Raw genomic sequence first — 27,085 nt, 5'->3', positions numbered from 1 at the left:
AATCTCCAAGGGAGGAAGGAAGCAGAGTGTTGTTGCTGCCACTTAAGTGAAATCGCAGCCGCAATCTAGAATTTCTTCAATTGCTCCTTAATCAACGCGAGTGATTCTTTCGCGGCTACAGTTAAAATGACATTGTCAAAGGAAACCCGGAAGTGCCGCCTCCGGACGGAGGAGGCGCTCGTCTTTGAAAAAAAATCCCAGCAACCCCTCTATAGTCAACGAGCCAATCGGGCAATCGTAAGAGGGAGATACTGCCAGGCCCTCGCTTCGCTTCCTCTACTGCGCATGCGCACATTGGGGGGGGCGCATGCCCAGTGAGCTGCAGCTGCTCTTTCCACCCCCCCCCCCACCGCCTGGGAGCGATGGCGGCGATGGAGGCGGTGAAGATGGCGTCTCCCAAGAGCGCGCCCAAAGACGCTCAGGTGTGGGGTTGGGAGGGGAGGCGGGGAGAGCGGAGAGGGGCTGCCGGGGACCCCCACCCCCTGGGCTTGCAGGGGCTGCAGCTGCAAGGAAGACGGTTGCATTTCCTGCTTGCAGCCCAGTTTGCAGCCCGTAACGGGGATCCCGCCTCTCACGCGCCCTTCTGCTCTCTTGGTTTGCACAGGTGATGGCCCAGATCCTGAAAGACATGGGGATCACGGAATATGAGCCACGGGTTATAAATCAGATGCTGGAGTTTGCATATAGTAAGTTGTCTCCATGCTGTGTGGGTTTTTGTTTTTTTAAAAAAAATTAAACAAAATGTTGCCTCCATGTCAAAGGTTTGGGTCAATTTGGCCCCGCCAGGTAGGAGTAATAATAATAATAATAATAATAATAATAATAATAATAATAATTTATTATTTATACCCCGCCCATCTGGCTGAGTTTCCCCAGCCACTCTGGGCGGCTCCCAATCAAATGTTAAAAACAATACAGCATTAAATATTGAAAACTTCCTTGATGTCTTTTAAAGATAGGATAGCTGCTTATTTCCTTCACATTTGAAGGGAGGGTGTTCCACAAGGTGGGCGCCACTACCGAGAAGGCCCTCTGCCTGGTTCCCTGTAACCTCACTTCTCTCAGGGAGGGAACCGCCAGAAGGCCCTCGGCGCCGGACCTCAGTGTCCGGGCTGAACGATGGGGGTGGAGACGCTCCTTCAGGTATACAAGACCGAGGCCGTTTAGGGCTTTAAAGGTCAGCACCAACACTTTGAATTGTGCTCGGAAACGTACTGGGAGCCAATGAAGATCTCTCAGGACCGGTGTTATGTGGTCCGGACGGCCAGTCCCAGCCACCAGTCTAGCTGCCGCATTCTGGATTAATTGCAGTTTCTGGGTCACCTTCAAAGGTAGCCTCACGTAGAGCGTGTTGCAGTAGTCCAAGCGGGAGATAACTAGAGCAGGCACCACTCTGGCGAGATAGTCTGCGGGCAGGTAGGGTCTTAGCCTGTGTACATACAGTCATACCTCATGTTACGTCCGCTTCGTGTTACGTTCTTTCAGGTTACGTCCTGTGGCGACCCAGAAGTACCAGACAGGGTTACTACCAGGTTTCGCCGCTTGTGCATGTGCAGACGCGCAAAATGATATTACGCGCTTGTGCAGAAGCGGCGAATCGCAACCCGTGCGTGCACAGACGCGCCGCTGCAGGTTGCGCTCTTTTCATATTGTAAACGGGTCTCCGGAATGGATCCCGTTCGCAACCAGAAGTACCACTCTACAGTGGACGCTCGGGTTGCGAACGCGAAGCGTGTGGGATGCACATTCGCAAGCCGCATCTGCGCACGCACGGGTTGCGATCCAGCACTTCTGCGCATGTGCAAAGCGCGATTTAGCACTTCTGCACATGCACGGCTGCCAAAACCCAGAAGTAACCCATTCCGGTACTTCTGGGTTTCGGCAGTCCACAACCCAAAAAAACGCAACCTTAAGCGCGTGTAACCCGAGGTATGACTGTATTGTTATAGGAATTCTAAGGTCTCCGATATATGTTGATAATTGCACAAGGCAAACACACCTTGGGCCTTGAAGCCCTGGTACAAAGTAGCACAGGAGAAATTGGTGAGAGTGCCAGCAGCTAGCAGAGAGAAATTGCTTTATTCTGAACTTCCCTCTTTACCCAGAAGTCTGAGCTCCTGGCAGAACCAACTTTCTGTTGTTATAGGAATTCTAAGGTCTCAAATATAGAATACATGTTGATAATTGTTTCCTGCTTGGCAGGGGGTTGGACTCGATGGCCCTTGTGTCTCTTCCAACTCTATGATTCTATGATCGCACAAGGTAAAAACACGTACATAAGTATATAAACCACATATCTAAAACAGTACAGGAGAGCAATCCGAAAGCCATCTTGGCTCTCGCTAAAGACTTAATATTTCCTCTGCCTCCTTAATCCCCCTTGCCTGAACAGGTAGGCAGATAGCAATCAGGGGAATTTCCTGAAGGGATTCCTCTCCTATATTTATGAACCTCCTTTGTATTAATCGTTTCCAGGCCTTTGACCAAAATGGTCAAAGGCCTGGAAACGATGCCTTATGAGGAACGGCTAAGGGAGCTGGGCATGTTTAGCCTGGAGAAGAGGAGGTTATGGGGTGATATGATAGCCATGTTCAAATATATAAAAGAATGTCACATAGAGGAGGGAGAAAGGTTGTTTTCTGCTGCTCCAGAGAAGCGGACACGGAGCAATGGATCCAAACTACAAGAAAGAAGATTCCACCTCAACATTAGGAAGAACTTCCTGACAGTAAGAGCTGTTTGACAGTGGAATTTGCTGCCAAGGAGTGTGGTGGAGTCTCCTACTTTGGAGGTCTTTAAGCAGAGGCTTGACAACCATATGTCATGAGTGCTCTGATGGTGTTTCCTGCTTGGCAGGGGGCTGGACTCGATGGCCCTTGTGGTCTCTTCCAACTCTAGGATTCTATGATTCTAATTGTGATTGTTTGCTCAGATGCTCTGCACTGAGGGATGTTTGAGAGGCATCTTGATTGTCATATCAAATGCCAATGTTTTGTGTAAATTCTGTCTGGAACTATGTGAAACTTGCCAAATCCTCAGGAATATCGCACCTTGGCCTGCCTGAGCCACAGCAACCCCACTTTAAGTGCGATATAATTTCTGACTGTTTGTATAGGGGATGTGCTTCTTCTCTGTGCCAAAATGCAAACCTTAAAAAGAGAGGTTTCTTCTCGGTTCGGGGTCTTTCTTGCCTCCTTGCAAGGAGGGGAGGGAACTCTGTTGCAACAGAAAAATAAAGATCTACCTTGCTTTCACTGCCTCCTGCCTCCATCCATTCATCTCTGACCAGTCAGGGACTTAGAGGATTCAGTCCCTTGGGGGAGTTGGGCAGCAAAAGCCAACCCACCCCATTTTTTCTATATCACCCCCAACTTGGATGGCTTTAAGAGAGGATCAGAGAATAATAAGGCTTCCAGTGGCTGCTGTGGGCTGCCTCCACTTTCAGAGGCACTTTCTGAACCAGTGTTAGTGTCAGGATGCCTCAGCAGCTCCCGGCTGGTTGCCCAGGAAAGTATAGAGACAAGGAAAAGTTTCTTACAGTCCTTTTTCATTTCAGTCTTTACAGAGAGAGGCTATAGAACCCAGCCTCTTGGATAAAAATAAGAATAATTTATTATTTATACCCCGCTCATCTGGCTGGCCTTCCCCAGCCACTCTGGGTGGCTTCCAACACAATACAGCGGTACCTCGGGTTACATACGCTTCAGGTTACATACACTTCAGATTACAGACTCCGCTCACCCAGAAATAGTACCTTGGGTTAAGAACTTTGCTTCAGGGTGAGAACAGAAATCGTGCTCTGGCGGCGCGGCAGCAGCAGGAGGCCCCATTCGCTAAAGTGGTGCTTCAGGTTAAGAACAGTTTCAGGTTAAGAACGGACCTCCAGAACGAATTAAGTTCTTAACCCGAGGTACCACTGTATTAAAATACAGTAATGCTTAATGGATAATGGTGTTGTCGCTTGTGAATCTCTACCCCTATCTCTCCCACTTCCTCATTTGTCATTCTCATCACCTCCTCTAGGGGTGCTGCTATGTGCCCTCTGTCTTTGAGCTCTTTGCTCTCCTACTTTTAAGGCCTGCCGGGTTCTGGGAGATGGAGGGTCTGGGATGCTTTCTAATGCCAACGTGTCCGCTAGGTGTTGCTCTGGCTCTCCTATGATCTCCCAACTTTCCCCCTCATCTGTCTCTGAGCTGCGACCTCCCTCAAACCCCTCTTGTAAATCTATACTGTATTCTTTTTTCTCCTCCTCCCTGGAAAGGTGAGGATGGGGAGGCAATCTCCACCATTCCTCCTCTGCCCAGTCCCTGACAGTTAGGAATGGGCCAGGTGCTAGGCACATTTTGCACCTGGCTACCTGCCACTTGCGACCAAGTGAAGATGCCTGGGTGCCAGAATGGTGCCTGATGTCTCCACCATCTGGAGGTGCATGCCTGGGGATCCTTGGATCGCAACTGTTTTCGCAGACTAATCCCCTATCCTGTAATAATAATAATAATAATAATTTATCATTTGTACCCCACCCGTCTGGCTGGGTTTCCCCAGCCACTCTGGGCCAACAAAGATTAAAAATACATTAAAATGTCACACATTAAAAACTTCCCTGAACAGGGCTGCCTTCAGATGTCTTCTGAATGTCAGGTAGTTGTTTATCTCTTTGACATCTGATGGGAGGGCGTTCCACAGGGTGGGCGCCACTACCGAGAAGGCCCTCTGCCTGGTTCCCTGTAACTTGGCTTTTCATAGGGAGGGAATCGCCAGAAGGCCCTTTGCGCCGGACGATGGGGGTGGAGACGCTCCTTCAGGTATACAGGACCGAGGCTGTTCAGGGCTTTCAAGGTCAGCACCAACACTTTGAATTGTGCCCGGAAACGTACTGGGAGCCGATGTAGGTCTTTCAGGACCAATGTTATGTCATCTCAGCGGCCGCTTCCAGATCCCAGTCTGGCTGCCGCATTCTGGATTAGTTGTAGTTTCCGGGTCACCTTCAAAGGTAGCCCCACATAGAGCACATTGCAGTGGAATTCTACCCATTATATATTATCTAAACAATCAGAAGTGAGTTTCAGGAACCAAAAAATCATATTGAAAAAGATGGTTTTTGAGCCAGCGGGCCCCAAAAATGGCAACTAGACATTCTGTTTTGGCAACTGTGACCCTTGTTTAAGGAGCCATTTGGCGCGCAGCTTATATATCTGAGTTTCTATCACTGTTCTGAATCGCAAGTGTTGTCCTCAGGTCCTGCGTATGAGTTTCCCAGAAGAGTCGCCTTGTTGGCTGCTGTGTGAACAGGAAACTGGGCTAAATGAGCCTTTGGCTTGATCCTGCAGACCGCTCTTAATGTTCTTGCATTCTGGCTTTTACTTCCTGACAGGATATGTGACAACCATCTTGGAAGATGCCAAAATTTATTCCAGTCATGCAAAGAAGTCGAGCGTCGACGCAGATGATGTGAGGCTGGCTATCCAGTGCAGGACAGACCAGTCATTCACTTCGCCGCCACCCAGAGATGTATGTTTTAACTCTTTTAATTATCCTTTAACTGTTATTATTATTATTATTACCTTGCGTGTAAAGGGCCTTGAGATGGCAGTTTGAAAGGCGATTAATACATCAGTGATGTTTTAATACATCAATGGCTCTGGAACTTTCTAAATCATCATGTGAGACAGTGGTACCTCGGGTTAAGTACTTAATTTGTTCCGGAGGTCCGTTCTTAACCTGAAACTGTTCTAAATCTGAAGCACCACTTTAGCTAATGGGGCCTCCTGCTGCTGCCACGCCGCCGGATCACAATTTCTTTTCTCACCCTGAAGCAAAGTTCTTAACCCGAGGTCCTATTTCTGGGTTATCGAAGTCTGTAACCTGAAGCGTATGTTAACCCGAGGTACCACTGTATTGGGGAAAGGGAAGGATTCTTATTATAGCCATACATGAGCATAAAAGGTAAAGGTAAAGGGACCCCTGACCATTAGGTCCAGTCGTGGCCGACTCTGGGGTTGCGACGCTCATCTCGCTTTATTGGCCGAGGGAGCCGGCGTACAGCTTCCGGGTCATGTGGCCAGCATGACTAAGCCGCTTCTGGCGAACCAGAGCAGTGCACGGAAACGCCGTTTACCTTCCCGCCGGAGCGGTACCTATTTATCTACTTCCACTTTGAGGTGCTTTCGAACTCCTAGGTTGGCAGGAGCAGGGACCGAGCAACGGGAGTTCACCGTGTCGTGGGGATTCGAACCACCGACCTTCTGATCGGCAAGTCCTGGGCTCTGTGGTTTAACCCACAGCACCACCCACGTCCCCTATACACGATCATAGCTCTGTGCAAAATTAACGTGAGCAGGGTAGACAGGGCGCTGGGGTGTGTTTGGAAGTCAAGCAAGGCCATCACCTTGCTCAACTAAGCCGGTTGGAAGTGCCTGGGTAGATCACTTGGGAGCCACATATATATAATTCTGGCTCCTCTATTATGAAAGGAAGGTGGCAGGTAAACAATATCTAACCAAGCAAATAAAAGGTAGCAGGGAGAGGCTAAGGATAAGAGAGGCTTGCATTTAACACGCTGCAATAGCACTTTAAACAGTGTTGACTTCCCCCCTCAAAGAATACTGGGAGGTGCAGTTTGTTAAGAACGCTGAGTTGTTTGGAGAGCTCTTTTCCCCCTCTCAGTTTTCAAGAGAGACAGTTTTCAAATAATAGCTCTGTGAGGGGAATAGGGGCATCTTAACAACTCCCAGCACCCTCAAGGCCAAGAGTTAGCTCAGTTGGTTAGAACGTGGTGCTGGTAACGCCAAGGTCACGGGTTCGATTCCTGTATGGGCCACCTTCCTATTCCTGCATTGCAAGGGGAGTTTGACTGGATGATTCGTGGGTTCCTGGATCCAACTCTGCAGTTCTATGATTCTTACGTACTTAACAAACTTCAGCTCCCAGAATTCTTTGGCGGAATTCATGGCTGTTTGATGTGCTTTAAACGTACAGTGATACCTCAGGGCACATATGCTTCAGGTTACATACGCTTCAGGTTACAGACTCCGCTAACCCAGAAATAGTGCTTCAGGTCAAGAACTTTGCTTCAGGATGAGAACAGAAATCGTGCTGCGGCGGCGCGGCGGCAGCGGGAGGCCCCATTAGCTAAAGTGGTGCTTCAGGTTAAGAACAGTTTCAGGTTAAGTACGGACCTCCAGAACGAATTAAGTACTTAACCTGAGGTATCACTGTACGCTGTCAATGTGGCCTAGATGTGGACCAGCACTTTGTGATTTCCCCCTTCACCAGTATGATCGGTGCTGAGGAGGAATTTGAGAGGAGCTTAGCTGTAGAGCTCCTGTTTTGCATGCAGAAGGTCTTAAACTTAATCTTTGACATCTCTTCCAGGTCAGGCTGGCTGAGACTCTGGCCTGAAACCCCAGTCCAGGCATAGGCAAACTGGGCCCTCCAGATGTTTTGGGACTACAACTCCCATCATCCCTAGCTAACAGGACCAGTGGTCAGGGATGATGGGAGATGTAGTCCCAAAACATCTGGAGGGCCCAGTTTGCCTATGCCGGCCTTAGAGAGCTGCTGCTTCCAATCAGAGAGCCCAATACTGAGCTTGCTGGACCAATGGGCTGACTTGGTATTCAAGGTACCTTCCTGTTTTCTTATTACTTTTTTTCTTCTTCTTTCTTGGAAAAAGTTTTTGCTAGATATTGCGAGACAGAAGAACCAAACGCCGTTGCCTTTGATAAAGCCATACTCGGGCCCGAGGTTGCCGCCGGATAGATACTGCCTCACAGCGCCAAATTACAGGCTGAAGTCTTTTCAGAAGAAGGTAAGGAGCCTACCCAAAATGAAGAGTCTGTCTGCCACACACTCTCCCCACTCACTGAACCCTGTAGCCTCTCCAGCCTCCGACATCTCCTCCTCCCAGTCTTCTTCCTCTGTCTTCCCCCCCCCCTTTTAATTAATGTTCTTATGTCACATATGTATACATTATCATATTACATTACAGGGCATATTATAATATAATTTTCAATGTGTATACAAAATTTATATACCAAATTTGTGTACCTAAAGAAAGAAAAAACAGACAAAGCTGTTCCAAAATCATATATGTACCAACACTTTGGACTTCCTGTTTATCCCGTTGTATATTCCTTTTTTATATATATATAATATTTTATTGGGTTTTATCAATAGAAAAGTTTAGAAAAATACAAAAACGAAAAAGATACAAAATACAAAAATACAGACATTAAACACAAAAAAAGAAAAAGAAAAAACACATATAAAAGAAAACAAAAATTCCCTCTTTCTTGATTTCTCATCTTTAATTAACTTATTTTCCTGACTTCCTCACGTCTCCCATTTTTGTATCCCTTTTAAGAATTGGTTCAGCAAATTCATGTCCTATTAGTTTATCTATTATTAATCCAATCTTACATTTTAGCTTGTTGCTAGAACCCCTGCAATTCATTTCAATGTCATCAGCATTCAAAAATTTTACAATATTTCTGCAAATAAGTTTTAAATTTCCTCCAATCTTCTTCTACCAACTCTTCTCCCTGGTCTCGGATTCTGCCAGTCATATATTCCTTTTTTACAAATGAATGTACACTTATTATTGTATATTTCTTTCCATTTTATCTAATGCATTCCTATATCAATATGTACCCTTAATCTTATTTCTCAACTCAATTCCTCTCCAATGTCACTCAAATGCTAGCATAGATAGCGAACCTTTACTATATTTCTGAACATTTGTCTTATATCTATCCCATAAATTTTTGTTTTGAGTTGCTGTTTGTCAACGGCGCCATTTCAGCAAATTCTTGTCGTTTGCTATGCCAGTCCGTTATCGTCTTCTTCCTCTGTCTGCTCATCGTTATCTCACCACCGTTCCCGGTCTCTGAGCCTTTCCCCCCTGGGGTTTCCTTCCACCATTCCTCCACATCCAACCAGCCCATGACACAGTATTACTGAATGTACGGCCCTCCCTTTAAAACAGGCCGTTTTCTGAGCCAGTGACCCTGAATGACCTATTAATTGGGTGCTTCTTCGTTCCAGCTGACTTCCTCTGCGGCACGGATCACGGTGCCACGACTGAGCGTCGGTGCCGTCACCAGCAGGCCCAGCACGCCGACATTAGGCAAGTTTCAGCTTCTGATTCTATCGAAGGCTACCTGACTTTTAGAAGACAGCTGAAGGCAGCCCTATTTAGGGAAGTGTTTAATGTTTGATGTTTTGTTGTGTTTTTAATATTCTGTTGGGAGCAGCACAGAATGGCTGGCTGGAGGAAACCGAGCCAGGTGGGTTGGGTTGTTGTTGTTTAGTGGTGTCCGACTCTTCGTGGCCCCCTGGACCAGAACACGCCAGGCCCTCCTGTCTTCCACTGCCTCCCGCAGTTTGGTCAAACTCATGCTGGTAGCTTCGAGAACACTGTCCCGCCATCTCGTCCTCTGTCGTCCCCTTCTCCTTGTGCCCTCCATCTTTCCCAACATCAGGGTCTTTTCCAGGGAGTCTTCTCTTCTCATGAGGTGGCCAAAGTCTTGGAGCCTCAGCTTCAGGATCTGTCCTTCCAGTGAGCACTCAGGGCTGATTTCCTTCAGAATGGAGAGGTTTGATCTTCTTGCAGTCCATGGGACTCTCAAGAGTCTCCTCCAGCACCATAATTCAAAAGGGTGGGGTATAAATAATAAATTATTGTACATTTAAAGCACTCTTATTCCATTTTAAACAGCCATGGCTTCCCCCAGAGTATCCTGGGAAGCGTAGTTTGTTGCTGAGAGTTGTTTGGAGCCCTTATTTCCTTCACGGCAATATACTGTATTTTTTGCTCTATAGGACTCACTTTTTCCCTCCTAAAAAGTAATGCGTCTTATGGAGCGAATGCAGGCTGCGCAGCTATCCCAGAAGCCAGAACAGCAAGAGGGATTGCTGCTTTCGCTGCACAGCGATCCCTCTTGCTGTTCTGGCTTCTGAGATTCAGAATATTTTTTTCCTTGTTTTCCTCCTCCAAAAACTAGTTGCGTCTTATGGTCTGGTGCGTCTTATGGAGCGAAAAATACGGTAATTCCCAGAGCTTCCTAAGAAGAGGTTAAACCACTCTGGGAATTGTAGTTCTGTGAGGGGATTAGGAGTCGGACACGACTAAACAACAACAAACAATTCTCAGCACCCTTAACAAACCACAGCTCCCAGAATCCTTTGGGGAAGAAGCCATTACTTTAACGTGGCACCATCATGCTCTAAATGTATATTTTCAATGTGTCCTATGGCTGTTTGATGATAGCCAAAATAAGAAGACGACTGATAAAACACAGATAGCAAGAGAAGGGGGGGAGAGGTAAACAGCAGTTCCTGGGGGAAGCCATGACTGTTAAGCGATAATCTGATTTAAATGCATAGTACAGATGGAGCCTTATTCTTCATGTTTTTGACTGGCAACCTCCATATGTCACCTTGGATTTAAAAACAACGGGTTGCTGCTTCGAAACTGAATCCTGGTTCTGTGAATTTCAGGAACTCCTTCGGCGCAGACGGTGTCGGTTTCAACGAAAGTCGGCACTCCCATGCCTCTGACCGGTCAAAGATTCACGGTGCAGATCCCAACCTCCCAGACCTCCGTAAAATCAGGTGAGAGCAAGCCACGCCGTCAGGTGTTACAGCTGCAACGCTTTTCCTCGAATGGGGGAACCGGGACTCTGCGGTACAAAAGCTAAACCTTTTGTCGGGTGGGAAAAGTGTGAGCTCAAGTGTAAGGTAAAGGTAAAGGGACCCCTGACCGTTAGGTCCAGTCGTGGCTGACTCTGGGGTTGCGGCACTCATCTCACTTTACTGGCCGAGGGAGCCGGCGTACAGCTTCTGGGTCATGTGACCAGCAGGACTAAGCCGCTTCTGGCGAACCAGAGCAGCGCACGGAAACGCCGTTTACCTTCCCACTGGAGTGGTACCTATTTATCTACTTGCACTTTGATGTGCTTTCGAACTGCCAGGTTGGCAGGAGCAGGGACCGAGCAACGGGAGCTCACCCCGTCGCGGGGATTCGAACCGCCGACCTTCGGATTAGCAAGCCCTAGGCTCTGTGGTTTAGCCCACAGTGCCACCCGCGTCCCTTGATCTCAAGTGTGCCTTCTCTTTATTTGCAAGATTTGGAGGGGGGCTGTTTGTGCGTGTTCCAGCTCTCACCCTTATGTGGCAAACTCCTGGAGAAGAAAGAGGGGTGGGGGCTGTTCTGTTAGGATCTGATTTCTTTCCGCAGGGCCTGCAAGACAGAGCTGTTCCTCCTGGCCTTTGGTTTGGACTCAGTCTGACCCTTACGTTTCCCTCCCTTTATGTGATTATGGGTTACTTTTAAAATGAGGCTGCATTTTAAATTGCATTTTAACCTGTATTTTAAATTGTTTTATTTTTCCTTTTCCCCTATTACGTTTTTACTGTTATGTTTACTGGTGTTAGCCGCCCTGAGCCTAGCTCTGGCCGGGGAGGGCGGGGTATAAATAAAATTTGTTGTTATTATTATTATTATTATTATTATTATTATTATTATTATTATTAGGGAAGTAGCTCATTGACCAGGCAATCAGCCAGCTTTCAGCTAGCCCCACCTACCCTTCCTGCAACTGGTCAGAGCAGGCATAGGCAAACTTGGCCCTCCAGATGTTTTGGGACTACAACTCCCATCATCCCTAGCTAACAGACCTGTGGTCAGGGATGATGGGAGTTGTAAGTCCGAAAACATCTGGAGGGCCGAGTTTGCCTATGCCTGGATCAAATGGTGGTTCTTCTTATCATTGGCTTTGATTCATCCTACTGCTGGTCTCAGTGCTTCTTGCCTTGCCAGCCCCAGTGGGCACGAGCTGCTGCTGAGAATAAGGATGGGCAGACCATTCTCTTCCCTTGAACCCAAGGCAAAGGAGCTGTTGTGAAGGCTGACATCCCTTTCTAGCTAGAGGACGAAACCCAATACCTGTGCCACCTTCTTGGAGGGTAGGCTATTGGGTTGTTTGAATTTTTATTAGGTATTTTGTGGTTTTATACAGTCATACCTCGGGTTACAGATGCTTCAGGTTGCGTTTTTGCGGGTTGTGGACCGCCGAAACCCAGAAGTACCGGAACGGGTTACTTGCGGGTTTCGGCGCTCACGCATGCACAGAAGCGCTGAATCGCGCTTTGCGCATGCGCAGGTTGCGAACGCTGCAGGTTGCGAACATGCATCCCGCACGGATCACATTTGCAACCCGAGCGCCAACTGTATCTTGATTTTATTCTGTGGGCCGCCCTAAGTCCCCTGGGTATAGGCAGGTATATAAATTCAATAAATAATACAATCAAACCTCGGTTGTCGAACGTAATCTGTTCCGGAAGGCAGTTGGAAGCTTTTTTGAGGAAGGAGAAAGGCCTGTTTCTTTGGGGTTCAGTTCAAAGTTGCTGAGGTTTTTTTTAGGGAGGAGTAAAGCCCCGTTTTGAGGGGGGTGCAGGGCAAATGTTTTGAGCTTTTTTTTTAGGGGAGCCCAACTTGTTGAGCTTCTTTGGGGGGAGCCAGTGATCTACCACAGACGTCCTGTGATCTACCGGTAGATCACGATCTACCTGTTGGACGTGCCTGCAATAGGGAAACGCAAAACGGAAGCCTCAAGGCACGTTTGGCTTCCAAAAATCGTTTGAAAACCGGAGCGGTTACTTCCTGGTTTTCGGCGTTCGGGAGCCAAAATGCTCGAAAATGGAGCTGTTCAAGAACCGAGGTTTGACTGTAGTAATAATAAAAAGTGCAGCTCTGCACGTCCTGAGAAACGCTCGATGAAAAAGGTTGATGCAAGTTTATTGGCTGAGAATAATGGCTGTTGCGGAAGCCACCGTCATGGGTTCCGCAGGCCTGCAAAGTACACAGGTTTTCTATAGAGGCATCCCCTTGCCTTAACTTCGCATATGCTTAGAAATTTAGTCACCTTCACAGAGCAAAAGCATGCCTGTCTTATCAGAGCTGCATTCCTCTGTGCGAAAAACAGGGTGTTTACTCTTCACCCGGCTGCCTCAAGGCTGTTTCTCCTGCAAAAAATATTTCCGGCGCATCCTTAACTCAGTCTGGATAGAGGGAGCCAACTGGTCTCCCTAGACTGAAGCTGAAGGTTGGAAGATTCAGGGCAGATTAGGAACAAAGTACTTCTTCGCGAAGCACGCAGCTGTAACTGTGGCACTTTCTGTCATTAATTCTACTCAATGTCGATCCAGAGCAGAACTCCGACGTACAGTTAGCAGAGCAAAAACTTAAAACACGTTGCAGGATTCCCCAAAAAATAGACGAAAGGCAATTAATCCAGCAGAGCTTTATTGCTACTGAAGGCAAATGAGCATAACAGTCACAAATCCAACACATTCAGGATTGGCACCGTCCATAAGAAATCCAGTTGCAGCAGACTTAACTTAAACTTACAATAACTTATAATAAGACTAAACCTTAACACTATATACAGAATTGGCGGAGCTGATTGGGAGAATAAAAAAACAGCGTGATGGAGCTTTCCAAAAAGACTGGAGTAAATTTGTACAATATTTGAAGGATAATTGAAGAACAATTAACAACGCTACCAGGGTTGTTACGAAAAGACCTGTAACAATGATTACTGCCTTTTTATACAGTGGTACCCCGCAAGACGAACGCCTCGCGAGACGAAAAACTCGCAAAACGAAAGGTTTTTTCGTTTTCGAGTTGCCTCGCAAGACGAATTTCCCTATGGGCTTGCTTCGCAAAACGAAGCTTGCCCCGGGGACAGCGGGTCTTCTCTTTTGAAGCAAGGGGCGGCGGGGAGATCGCTTCTCCCCACCGCCCCTTGCTTCAAAAGAGGTCTGGGGGCAGTGGGAAGCGCTTCCCGCTGCCCCCGGACCTCTTTTGAAGCAAGGGGCTGCGGGGAGATCGCTTCTCCCGGTGCTCCGAAGTGGGGCGGGGGGCGGGAACACCTTCTGAAGGCTGGCGGGGGGCAAAAGTCTTTGTCCCCCCTGCCTGCCTTCCCAGGGGCTTTTAAATCGCCCCGGACAGCGGAGAAGTCCTCCGCTGTCCCGGGGTTTTTTAAAATGCTGGGGGTGGGAAGAAAAGCCCTTGTCCCCCCCCCCCCAGCCTTCAGAAGAGGTCCGGGGACAGACTGTCCCCGGACCTGGTCTGAAGGCGGTTTCCCTAGGAACGCATTAATTGATTTTCAATGCATTCCTATGGGAAACCGTGCATCGCAAGACGAAAAAACCGCAAGACGAAGAGACTTGCAGAACGAATTAATTTCGTCTTGCGAGGCACCACTGTATTTCCTCAAAATTTGTGATAATTGGAATAAGTGAAATGTAAATTGGAAGAGGTACCAATGCTAGGATATAGAAATGAATTATGAACAAACCATGAGGCGGGAGGGAGGGAAGTCGATGATCTCATATGAGCAAAGAATTCAGGTAACAATAAGGATGTATTTAAATATTATAAAATGGAAGTTTAATAAAATATTATTATTATTTTTAAAAAACCCACTGTATACAAAACACCACACCAGAAGGAAGAGAGATAGAAAGAGAAAGTGTGAAACCCAATCTCCTTCTGGCCTTGTTATTATAGTCAGCAAGACCTTGGCAGAAAGAGATAACAGGACCAGTTTAAGCCAGCTGTACTCTGCTTCTCTGAAGGAATAACTGAAAACATAACAAACCTTCAGCTTGTTTCTTTCACACAGAGAAAAGCTCTCAGAACCCTCTTGAATTAATTAGAACAGGAAAGATCTCTACACATCAGATCAGTATTTTATTTTACTTTATCTTCAGTGCGAAATTACAACAAAAATTACAAACATAAAATCCAAAAAGGAAAAACAAAACAAAAAAGGACAAAAAACAAACCTACAAAGAAAACGATACCATCATAACAAACTTTACGTACATATACACATACATATTGACTTCCTTCCTGTTTTGAGACTTCAGAATTTTTAATCTTTCTGAATTGTTGTGTCTAATGTAAATTACCTCTATCATTATACCTTTTGCACCTTTTTTTTCCAATTTCTTTAACTCTACAAAGCTTCATTCATTACATACCGATATATTTTCTCCAGAACAATGTTTTTTCATGTATATTTTGACACAATCACATTCTTCTGCTGATTTTTGGTCCTATTGTCCCCTTAAGAATGCTGTAAATCTTGCCAAGTTTATATATTCACAAAGTTTAATTTGCCATTCTTTTATTGATGAGATTTCCCCCCCCCCCTTCAGCTTTTTTGCTATGAGCATCCTGGCAGCTGCTGTTGCATAGAGGAATACTTTCCTTTGATTGCCTGGAATATCAATATTTTCCGTGCCAAGAAATGCAAACTGACACTTGTTCCCACAGGTGGTGGTGATGACCAACAACCTAGATGGCTTTAAGAGAGGGTTAGGCAAATTCAGGGAGGAAAGAGGTGTGTTTGTGTCTCCTCTTCAATGCTAGCTGCTTGGAGGCACAAGAGCGGAGGGTCAGTTGTGTCCAGGTCCTGCTAGCTGGTTTGCCATAGGAAACCAGTTGGCCAGTGTGAGAACAGTGCACCACAGATGCACCAGTGGTCTGATCCAGAAGTCAGACTCTCAACGTACTTATGAGGCCTGGAAACAGATAAAAAGCGAAGCAGCAAAGTACCGTATTTTTCGCTCTATACACTACACTTGATCTTAGCCAAAAGGCCGAGAAGCGATTCTTCTATTTTGCGAATTTTATAGTGAAGAACGAGTTCAACTCATTTTACCGCTTCTATCAAAATTTATACCCCTTCAATATTATTTGGAATCCTCCCCCGAAATTCTTCGAAAATACCTCCTGGAAGATTCCTCAAGCTCAATATCATATGAGGTGGCTAAATTTTGCACTTTAATAATTAGGAAGCGTAAATCTCTTCTGTTGAATGGCACACTGCGAAGTTCCCTTGTGTAACCTTTTTTTTTTTTTCCTCTGAGGTTGTCGTTGATTTCTTGTTGTTTGATCTTGTGGTGTTTAGTGTCACTGGCTTTGGCCGCAATAAAACTTGAAAACTTGAACTTTTCGCTCTATAAGACGCACCACACCACAAGACGCACCTAGTTTTTGGAGGAGGAAAAGAAGAAAAAAAATATTCTGAATCCCAGAAGCCAGAACAGCGAAAGCAGCGATCCCTCTTGCTGTTCTGGCTTCTGGGATAGCTGCGCAGCCTGCATTCGCTCCATAAGACGCACACATTTCCCCTTACTTTTTAGGAGGGAAAAGGTGAGTCTCATAGAGCCAAAAATACGGTAAGTCTGCTGCTGCAACTGGATTTCTTATGGACAGTGCCAATCCTGAATGTATTGGATTTGTGACTATTATGCTCATTTGCTTTCAGTAGCTGTAAAGCTCTGCTGGATGAAATACTAATTGCCTTTAGCCTATTTTTTGGGGAATCCTGCTTGCTCCTTCCACTTCCTAGCTATAATAATTCGTGCAGCGGCCAATAAATTTGTGAGCGACTCCTTCGTAGCCTGCGAACCGTCCTCCCCATCGTAAATCGATAATCATTATACCTCTGGACTTTTGATCAGCTTTAACCCAGTGGTTTCTGTCATCTCCTTAAACACCCTTTGCCAAAAAAACTGTACATGTGTACACCCCCACATGTGAACATAATTCCCTCTTTCCTGGCACCCCCTCCAACATAGCACCGAATATTCCTTGTTTATTTGATTTAATCTGACAGGTGTTAAATACCATCTCCAGACTAATTTACAATAATTTTCTTTTATTCTTATACACAGCATTATCAATGTACATTTCTCCCATATTTCCCCCCAGCTTTGACTGTCTGTCTGTCTGTCTGTCTGTCTGTCTGTCTGTCTAGCTAGCTAGCTATCCCTCCCTCCCTCCCTGTATCCAGATCGATCATTCTTGATTTTTGGCATGCAGACAGGCAGTATAAATATCTAACAAATATTCTTCCCTTTCTCCTCCTCAGCGACTCCAACTACCCCCACGGTCCAGAATGTGCTGATCAACCCCTCCCTGATTGGGTCCAAAAACATCCTCATCACCACCAACATGGTGTCGTCGCAGGGCAGCTCTGGCGAGGCGAACACTTTGAAGAGGAAGCACGAGGAAGACGACGACTACGATAACTTGTGAAAGGGAACGCTCACCTTTCTTTGCCTTAGTCGTGGCGCTTCCACCTCTCCCTCTCCAGAAGCCTTCAAGAATGGAGGGGATGGAGGAGAAGACAAGCAGATGTCTCTAATCTCCCAGTTGGCTACAGTCTAGCTGCAGTGGACCCAAACTGGGACTGATGGGAGATTAGATGGAAAACATGTGGAAGCCACTAGATGGTGGAAGGCTTAGCACAGGAGCTTTGGAAAAAGTTGATTCTCTTCCTGGCATAGCCCATTCCTCCGATCTCTCTTGGAATTAAACGAACCAGCACCTGTGCATCTGTTCTGGTGGTACTCTTGTTTCCTACATGTCTTTCTTGGATGGGGGTTGCGGGGGGAAGAGTGCAGTTTTTTCTTCTTCTTTCAAATAATTTTTATTGGTTTTTACATCTATTTTCTTTGCGTAACATCATAACAGCCTTTCCCCAAAAAACAAAACATTTGGCTCCATGAGCCAGTAACTTTCCCTCCTCCCTGACTAGTGGTTTTCAAACTTAAACTCTATACCTTGCATTTTCCTCTATTTCTTATTCCTGCTAAATCATACCCTTACATAATTCCTTACTTAACTACAATAAGTAATAAATTTATCCTTACAAAGCTTCCTGTAACCTTACTAGCGATGTTAATTGTTTACAGTTGTCCTTCATATATAACATGAATTTGTTCCAGTTTTTCTGGAAAGCCTTGTCCTGTTGGTTCCGGATTTTTTCCCGTCAGTTTCACCAATTCTGCACAGTCCATTAATTTCATCTGCCACTTTTCTTTCGTTGTTACATCTTCTTGCTTCCATCTTTGGGCTACAGTGGTGCCCCGCAAGACGAATGCCTCGCAAGACGGAAAACTCGCTAGACGAAAGAGTTTTCTGTTTTGGAGGTGCTTCGCAAAACGAATTTCCTATGGGCTTGCTTCGCAAGACGACAATGTCTTGCGAGTTCCTGCTGTTTTTTTTCCTCCCCCCCTTTTCTAAGCCGCTAAGCCGTTTATCAGCTGATCCGATCAGCAGATAAGCCGCTAAAAGCCGCTAATAGCGCTAATCCTTCAATGGGCTTGCTTCGCAAGACGAAAAAAACGCTAGACGAAGAGAATCACAGAACGGATTCTTTTCGTCTTGCGAGGCACCACTGTAATAACATTCTTGCCGCTGTTGTCGCATATAAAAACCATGTTTTATCCTGCTTACGTGTTTCTCTACTTACTATACCTAATAGGAAAGCTTCTGGGTTTTTGTTTTTGTTTTAAAGTATATTTCAACATTTTTAAAAGTTCATTATAATACATTTCCCAGAAAGCTTTCACCTCCTTACAAGACCACCACATATGGTAAAAGGTTCCATCTTTTTCTTTACATTTCCAACATAAATCGTTCTATGCGTTTTTGCTACTTTCACTGGTGTTGGGTGCCATCTATACATCATTTTCGTAACATTTTCTTTAAGCGAACCGCAAGCAGTGACAGTGCTGTTTTGACAAAGCTGGTTCTGGAGGCAATCTGGTTTCACGTTGCCAGGGAGTGTGATAGAAAAACACCTGCGTCTCAAGCTGCCCCCCTTTTTAGAAATATTGAGTGGAAGAATAACAACATCATTACACCCTTTGCTTTGGAGAGGTGTGTGTGTGATGAGTTCAATATAATATATATTTTATATACATGTGGGAAATGGGGGAAAGCAGATTTCCCTCCATTTTTGTGTGTGATTGTTACTTTCCCAGCCTCGTTATTCTTGAAAACTTCATCGCCATGTAATACCAGTTCTAGTAAACAAAGCTTTCTCTCAGAATGGATTAATCAGTTCTGTTTTTACGCAGCTGGGTTAAAAAGGACTCGGTCGATTCAAGGTCATAGCCCTGTTTTGCAGTTGGGCTAATAGGATCTAATGTAGCAGTTAACAATAACAAATTAATTTAATGCTTGCTCTTCTTTGGCAATCACTCATAGCCAAGTAATATTGTCTTCCATAAAACTGTTTTAGCAGTGGGTCCGTAAGTGACTGTGGAGGCCAATTCTGGACCCACACGTCCTTCCACAGTGGGGACATAGGTTTCTGGATGGGGGTTGATCACGGTGTGGATTTGCCAAGCGTGCCTTCCTCTTAGCGCGTTTCTCCCTTGCGTCCTGAGTTCGAGTGTCTTCAAAGCCCATGACACCTTTGGTCAAGGCTGTTCTCCAACTGGAGCGCTTGCAGGCCAGTGTTTCCCAGTTGTCGGTGTTTATACTACATTTTTAAAGATCTGCCTTAAGTGAGTCTTTAAACCTTTTGTTGACCACCAGCATTTTTAAGTTCGGAATAGAGTAGTTGCTTTGGAAGATGATCATCAGGCATCCGCACAACATGACCAGTCTAACGAAGTTGATGTTGAAGAATCATTGCTTCGACACTGGTGATCTTTGCTTGCTAGACACATGTGGGCACTAATCTTGCCTGGTACGGTACGCTCTCAATAGTGAAAAGGTGCCATCCTTCAGGGGCAGATCCAGGCTGTAATTTAAAGCACCTTCAACACATTACTTCCTGCATTCAGTACGTTTCCGAGCACAATTCAAAGTGTTGATGTTGACCCTTAAAGCCCGAAAGGGCCTTGGTCCTGTATACCTGAAGGAGCGTCTCCACCCCATCGTTCAGCCCGGACACTGAGGTCCAGCGCTGAGGGCCTTCTGGCAGTTCCCTCACTGCGAGAAGCCATGTTACAGGGAACCAGGCAGAGGGCCTTCTCGGTAGTGGCGGCCACCCTGTGGAACACCCTTCAGATGTGAAGGAAATAAGCAGCCATCTTCTCTTTTAGACATGTGAAGGCAGCCCTGTTCAGGGAAGTTTTTAATATTTAACGCTGTACTGTTTTAACACTTGATTGGGAGCCGCCCAGAGTGGCTGGGGAAACTCAGCCAGGTGGGCGGGGTATAAATAATAAATTATTATTATTACAGTGGTGCCCCGCAAGACGAATGCCTCGCAAGACGAAAAACCCGCTAGACGAAAGGGTTTTCCGTTTTTCGATGCGCTTCGCAAGACGAATTTCCCTATAGGCTTGCTTCACAAGACGAAAACGTCTTGCGAGTCTTGCGATTTTTTTTGCTCCCCCCCCCCTTTTTCTAAGCCGCTAATAGCCTTTTAGCCGCTAAGCCTTTAATAGCCGCTAATAGCGCTAAGCCGCTAAGAGGGTTGCTTCGCAAGACGAAAAAACCGCTAGATGAAGAGACTCGCAAAACGGATTATTTTCGTATTGCGAGGCACCACTGTATTAAGTGCTTTAAACCTGTGGTCTGGATCTGCTCTGGGGCTTGTGGAAAACTTCCAGGAGGCCCAAGCCTTAGCCTTTGCTTCTAATGTTTTTCACAATCCGGCTTCTTAAGAAGTGGTTAGCTCTGTCCTCTTCTTTGCAAAACCCAAGAGAGCTGCATTCTGTTCTTCCCGACTCTCAATAAAAAAAGTTTTGTGTGTATGTACACATAAAGGCCACGTGGCCGCTAGACCTAAGCCTGTTTGAGACACTTGTCAAGCCATGCCCCCTCACACCTGTTCTGCTCTGCACTGGTGCTTCTGCATGGAAGGAGACTTGAGGTATGGGGACCAGTGCAGGGGGTAGAAGCCTTGTGACGTTTCCATAGCCACAGTTGCATCCATTGAACCTCCTGCGCTCGGTCCTGGGCTCCCCAGTCACTGGTATACCCTCCAACAAGGGAATAGACAACTCTCAAGTTTGAAAATGTTTCCCCACCCCTTGCTGAAGGAGCTAATAAGTGAGAACAAGACGCTCTATAACACGCACCCAACCATAACACGCACGTAGTTTTTAGAAGAGGAAAACAAGAAAAAAAATATTCTAAACGAAACAGTGGATGTATGATTTTTGTGGTTCATGCTGTGGCCACAGACATGTGATCTGACAGTGAGTTTGGAGTAGCCCAATGCAAAAATCCTGAGGATCCATGTGGATCCATGCTTTGTAACCACGGAGGAGGGAAGGAAGGGGAACCATGGATCCTCTGCTCACAACTGCAGCAGATCCCCCCCCACCCGCAAGCATTCCCTCCATAACACGCACAGACATTTCCCCTTACTTTCTAGGAGGAAAAAAGTGAGTGTTATGGTGCAAAAAATACAGTACTTGAATTTCCTTTATTCAAAAAACGTATAAGCTCTAAAAACAACACTATACACTATAAAAATATCCGTTGCCTGCAGGCCCAAGCTTTCCTTTCGAAGCCTGCTCCGGCCCTCAACCATCTTCCTTAATTGGTGTGCAGCCTAAGAAGTAGTTGCTTCTGGTGCTGTGAAGCCTCTTCCTCCCCTTCTTCATGGCTGCTGGTGGTGAGATCTTGCTGGAATCGTCTCCCAGTGCAAATAAGGAAGTGGCAGGCAGAATCTCATTTTTCTCCTCCAGGACCTGGGAGCAGGGAGAGAGAGACAGAAAGGAGACTGCAGTTACAGCCTGAGTTGCAATTTCATTTCACAAGGGGAGGGGGAAGGGTTTCCAAACAGGCATGTTTGGGTTCAGTGAAGCAGACGGAATTATGTGCACGGATGAACGGGACATCAGGAAGGGCAGCTTCCTGGGAAAAAAAATTAAATTGTGCCCACAGCAAAAAGGGAATCACTCCTGCCCTTCCAAGAATTCAAGGTTGGAGAGATACACCCAGTGCCCACACAACAGGCAAGATTAAGGAGTTCAGCAGCGAAGGCTACATCAGACAAGCTGTTTGTGGCGTGAACAGGGAAGTACAGATGAGGGGGGAAGGGGGCATTTTATTCCCATGTTATTTTCAGGCACTGGGCAGATGCAGACAAGTGTTTACTGAGTGGCAGCTTACCAGGGTAGGCACATAACTGGTTGCTAAGCCAACACATGAGGAAAACAGACATTTTGCGCCCAGGCATCAATGAACCCAACTTCAATACTATACATTTTTTTCATGGGAGAAGCTCAAAATCATTTACAGCACAAACCACACACACACACACACACGTTAAAACCAAGTACAAAAACAATAAAACAAGAACCTAAAATGCCCATCCATAATAAAATATAATACAAAGAAAATGCCAGACAAATGCAACCCATTCCACTAAAGACAAGCAGAGAAAGAGGCCACAAACATATCTAAGTACCCTCTAAATTAAGGGCTGAAAGCCTGGGGGAACAGAAATATTTTTGCCAGGCACCTAAAGGTAGCCGGGGAGAGCATTCCACTGGAGGAGAGGTGGATAAGGACCTCAGATGACTAAAGTAGGGTCCAGATTGGTTCATATGGGGAGAGGCAGTACCTGAAGTGTTGGGATCCTGACTCATAAGGCTTTACAGATCAAAACCAGCTCTTTGAATTGAGCCTGGAAAGTAGTCAGCAGCCAGAACAGTCGTGCCAAGATTGGTGTTCTCTGCTTGGACTGCCTTGCCCTGGTCAGCAATCTGGCTGCTGAATTCTTCACCAGCTGCAGTTTCCAAATAGCCTTCAAAGGCAGCCCCACATGCAACACGGTCATCTAAGCTGGAGGTGACCAAGGACGGACAACAGAAGTTGGGCTAGCCCCTCTTCTCCCCGTTAATATGATTTAAGTATAATCTGTTTAAAAAAGACCTAACCAGTTGGACTAGCCTTACCAAGTGCTTTTACAGACACACACGCCATGGCCAGTCAGTGACCACGGGGTAAATGGATGTCACTATGCAGTCATTTCGTTACCCCTTCAAGTGTGTGCCAGACTATGGGGAACTCACAGCTCTGCAACAACCCCACAAGTGCCCTTTCCTAGCCCCAAAGCGAAACCAGAGCCGTGTTCAAGGCCACCTGCATCTCTGCAATCCTCATACCTTTCTGGTAGGTGCAACAGCTGGCGGCTCAAAGAAGGTGTCTCCTCCGGTTGCCAGAGTAGGATCTTCCGGGTCGAAGCTGTCCTTTGAATCTCCCGCTTGCTCATCAGCAAGCACCCCTTCCTAAGGGGGGGAAAGGCAGGGCGCACGCTAGCCTGGACTGCACTTGATACAGTCCAACGCTTGGCATCTGCTCCAGCCCATAAAGCTACAGGGACCCGATCCCCACGGAGGGAAGAGCTCCGCATGCTCAGGGGCTACCCCAAGCAGTGCCAAAACACCCTTCCATCGGTGCCTTGCTAACCATCACACAAACTCCCTGAGCTGGTCTTAGCATTGGGGGGACGGGAGTCAGGGATTAAGCATGTCAGTTTTTGAATGGGATTGAATCTTAAAGCAGAATCAGACAAAAAAAACCATTAAATACCTGTCTCTCTACCAGGGCAATTGCAGCCTAAACAGGAGCAGTGGGGAGGGAACCCCTGCACCTCCATCAGGCAAGGCCTCTTTCCACCGGCCTTGCTCTTCCCTCTGCTTCTCAATGTGTATTGAATTGTTTTATGTACTGTGGCTTGCCGTTGTTTTATTGATTATAGTTTAGATATTATTGTAACTGTGGAGTGGATTTCTGTTCAACTTTTATATGTTATTATTATGTTATGTTATTCTAATTGATGGTTGAATGTTGCTATTTTGATGCCTATTTTAAAGTTATGTTTTATTATCACATTTTTGTATTGCATTAGATTGTTGTAAGATGTACATTTTTTGTTTCTTCAGCTTGTAAACCGCCTTGAGTAGTGTAAGATAGAAAGGCGGTATACAAATTAAAAATGATGATGTTGTTGCTGGACTACAACTCGCACCATCCCTGGCTATTGGCCATGTTGCAAGAGCTGGTGTGAGTTGGAGTGCAACAACCTCGAGACCAGTTTCCCCGCTTATGAATTACAGGATGGGAGAATGGAAGGCTGGCCTCAGTGTGAAGTCACCTTGTGCTTAGCAGGCAGCAGAGCATGCATGAAGGGGTTAACCCACTCTCGGGAGGCAGGCTTATAAAGGTGACCCATACGCATTGATTGGGCTTACCAAAATATGTGCATTTTCTGCAGGGAGTGGAGGGGATCTGAGGATGGCTGTGTTGCTCCCCCTCTGCTTGTGAGAATTTGCCACCCATGAATCCCCTCGTCCACTGCAAGGGCGGGGGGGAGACTCCTCCCCAACTGCAGGATAACACACCTCTTAGAGGTTACCTTCTGGGCTATTTATGTGTGGCATCTTGAAAAAAGGAATATAAAACCCTTTGAGCCCCATGCAAAGAGAGTCACCAGCTCAGATTTGAACAACTCCTTCCTGCCAAGAGGCAGAAGTTTTCCCTTTGGCCCTGCATACTGGAGTTCCAGCCCGATCAATTCTCGCCAACTTTCTCATCTCACTTCCCAGCCTGCTGCAGCAAGCTGGGAAGCCAGGACAAGAACTGCGCATGATCTGCCCTCAACTTTAACACACCCTGCCTGCTGGGAGGTGGAGCAGGCAACTCCAGGGCTGTCCTGCTCCCTCAAAGAGAAAAGGAGCTCTTGCCGTGGGTTGCTCACCAAATCATAGTGCTCGCGGTTCCGACACCTCCCGTACTCGCAGCGACAGTCCTCGGAGCAGGCCATCTTTTGCTTACGGCAGCCGCACTTCTTGTTTCCACAGCGGCCTCGGCAGGTGCACTGCAAAGGGAGAGCTCAGTGAGAGAGCAGAAAACACACGTGGAATAGCCCACAAGTGGCATGTGCCGCCATTGCCAACGTGGCCCCGCAGGCCTCTGCTGCTGTATCTGTTTCTGGGACTCAACTCCTTTCAAGTTTGGGGCTCTGAAATAAGAATGGGGCATGTTTGACCCACATAGGTTCTTCCTAGCTGTCAGAGCCAGCATGCATGATGCAGGTTGCCAAGGTGGTGCCCGTGGGCACATATATGCCCATAGAGGCTTTCCCCCAGGATCGCCAACCGCCACTGAAATTAAGCTTGAAATACCCATCCATTGCAATCAATAGGCTAGGTCACAGTGTGAGCTTAGGGTGTGTGTGCGCGCGCGTTTTTTGTTGTTGTTGTTTTTTTTGGGGGGGGACAACAACAGCCTCTCCAGTTTGCAAATGCATCCACAGGTCCTAAAAAGGTTTGGTGGAGCATCCTGACACTCCTTTGCCCCATGACTGCAAGGCACACTCAGCTCAGCTGTCACAGAATTTTAATTTTTCAATTTAAAGCCATGAACTGTTCCACGAAAGGTGGAGGATTTGCACCAGAAACTCCTTAAGATATTTAGACACATTTGGCTGAACAGTATTCAATGTGCACATTGTGGGAATCCATCAACGTAGAACCTAGCAATGATCACTGAGGTGGCTTTAATGAATAAATAAGATTAGACAAATTTGTGGAGGACAAGGGGATCTATCATCGGTTAGTCATTAAGCTGGATGAATGGAGCCTCCATGCTCAGTGACAGTATATCTCTGAGTATTTTCATTACTGGGATGGATATCAGAAGAGGGATGATGCCTTTGTGTCCCCACAGGGCAGGGTTGGAAGCAAGACAGATGAACCTGATGTGCACTTGGGGCTGGTCTAAGAGAGCCAATTCTTGCATTGCTCCTCCTGGCCAGATTTCAGGAGGCAGCTTCCTAAATGTCATCCGTCCTGCTCGATGATCCTACCCCCAGAATGCTCTGCCTGGCTCCTCTGGAAAGCTTGTACGGCACCCACTCTGCGTCTTCCATTTCTTTGGCCTCATCCGAGTCAGGAGATGAATCTTCCTCATCCATGTCGGCTGGAGGCAGGGAGGTCATTCGCCTGCGAGACTTTGGCTGAAGGGGGGGGGGGGGAACCAAATAATAATAATAAATTTATATTTATATCCCGCCCTCCCCAGCCGAAGCTGGGCTCAGGGCGGCTAACAACAATAAAAGAATACAACATTCTAAAATCATTTCATTATAAAATTAATTCAAATCAAATTGATGGCAACCATTGGGCTAGAGTTCTGTGAAGATTGCCAAAGGAGGGGGTCAGGCTGTGCCCTGGCCAAAGGCTTGGCGGAACAGCTCTGTCTTGCAGGCCCTGCGGAAAGATGTCAAGTCCCGTAGGGCCCTAGTCTTTTGTGACAGAGGGTTCCACTAGATCGGGGCCACAGCCGAAAAAGCCCTGGCTCTAGTTGAGGCCAGCCTAACCTCCCTGTGGCCCGGGACCTCCAAGATGTTTTTGTTTGAAGACCGTAAGTTCCTCTCTGGGACATACCAGGAGAGGCGCTCCCGTAGGTACGAGGGCCCTAGGCCGTATAGGGCTTTGAAGGTTAAAAGCAGCACCTTAAACCTGATCCTGTACTCCACCGGGAGCCAGTGCAGCTGGTATAGCACCGGGTGAATGTGATCTCGCAGCGAGGACCCCATAAGGAGGTCCTCCTTACTGGAGTTTCTGGGTCAGTCAGAAGAAGACAAGCTCACCATTTCTGCCTCACTCAAGTTATGGAACAAAGGCAGCCGCACAAAAAATGATCAGGCCAGGTTGGCTGCAGCTGATGCAAGTTGGAACCCAAAGCAAGCAATGTAATTTGAGGCGCCATTTGGGGGATCAGAGGCGAGCCTTTTTATTATTTGCCGCATTCCTATCCCAATCTTTCCTCCAAGGAGCTGCCCCCTCCTCATTTAATCCCCACAACAACCCTGCAAAGTAGTTCAGGCTGAGAGCCAGGGACTGATATTCAAGGACACCCAGTGAGCTTCATGGCTGAGTGGGAATTTGAACCCTCCCAGGTCCTGGCCTGACACCCTAACCATTACACCACACTGCCATGAACATTAAGGCAATCACTAAAAGCTGTAATGTATTTTGACTTGTGCTTCTAATCCATACAGTGGTACCTCGGGTTACATACACTTCAGGTTACAGACTCCGCTAACCCAGAAAGAGTGCTTCAGGTTAAGAACTTTGCTTCCAGATGAGAACAGAAATTATGCTCCAGCGGCGCGGGAGGCCCCATTAGCTAAAGTGGTGCTTCAGGTTAAGAACAGTTTCAGGTTAAGTATGAACCTCCGGAACGAATTAAGTGCTGTATTTTTTGCTCTATATGACTCACTTTTCCCCTCCTAAAAAG

General features: G+C 46.6%; 2 protein-coding genes and 1 long non-coding RNA gene across 4 annotated transcripts in view; 1 reads left to right on the top strand and 2 right to left on the bottom strand.

The window, feature by feature from the left end:
• Window positions 1–302: 302 nt before the first annotated feature.
• On the top strand, window positions 303–17,413 carry LOC308572289 (transcription initiation factor TFIID subunit 9-like). Its single transcript, XM_081168289.1, has 7 exons — window positions 303–422; window positions 605–686; window positions 5,375–5,511; window positions 7,676–7,810; window positions 9,046–9,127; window positions 10,501–10,614; window positions 16,950–17,413. The coding sequence occupies exons 1-7, from the start codon at window positions 363–365 to the stop codon at window positions 17,114–17,116; spliced, it is 777 nt and encodes a 258-aa protein (XP_081024415.1). The 5' UTR covers window positions 303–362; the 3' UTR covers window positions 17,117–17,413.
• Window positions 13,301–16,855, bottom strand: LOC308572339. Its single transcript, XR_014001733.1, has 3 exons — window positions 16,051–16,855; window positions 14,267–15,659; window positions 13,301–13,601 (listed from the first exon to the last, which is right to left on the bottom strand). It is a non-coding gene; the product is annotated as an uncharacterized lncRNA (long non-coding RNA).
• A 3,827-nt stretch (window positions 17,414–21,240) lies between the features above and the next one.
• The window catches only part of KIF4A (kinesin family member 4A), a 36,249-nt gene continuing 30,404 nt past the window's right edge, over window positions 21,241–27,085 (bottom strand). For both annotated transcript variants that reach the window (XM_081167728.1, XM_081167727.1), the window contains exons 28-31: window positions 25,650–25,799; window positions 24,540–24,659; window positions 22,945–23,067; window positions 21,241–21,522 (exon numbers count right to left, since the gene is read on the bottom strand). In XM_081167728.1, coding sequence (XP_081023854.1) covers window positions 21,355–21,522; window positions 22,945–23,067; window positions 24,540–24,659; window positions 25,650–25,799 — 561 coding nt within the window. In that variant the 3' untranslated portion in view covers window positions 21,241–21,354. The remainder of the gene's footprint in view (window positions 21,523–22,944; window positions 23,068–24,539; window positions 24,660–25,649; window positions 25,800–27,085) is intronic.

This window comes from Podarcis bocagei, assembly GCF_964188305.1.
Source record: "Podarcis bocagei genome assembly, chromosome: 13".
Taxonomy (NCBI): domain Eukaryota; kingdom Metazoa; phylum Chordata; class Lepidosauria; order Squamata; family Lacertidae; genus Podarcis; species Podarcis bocagei.
The sequence above is the reverse complement of the archived record's forward strand: the minus strand, read 5'-3'. Positions and strand labels throughout refer to the sequence as shown.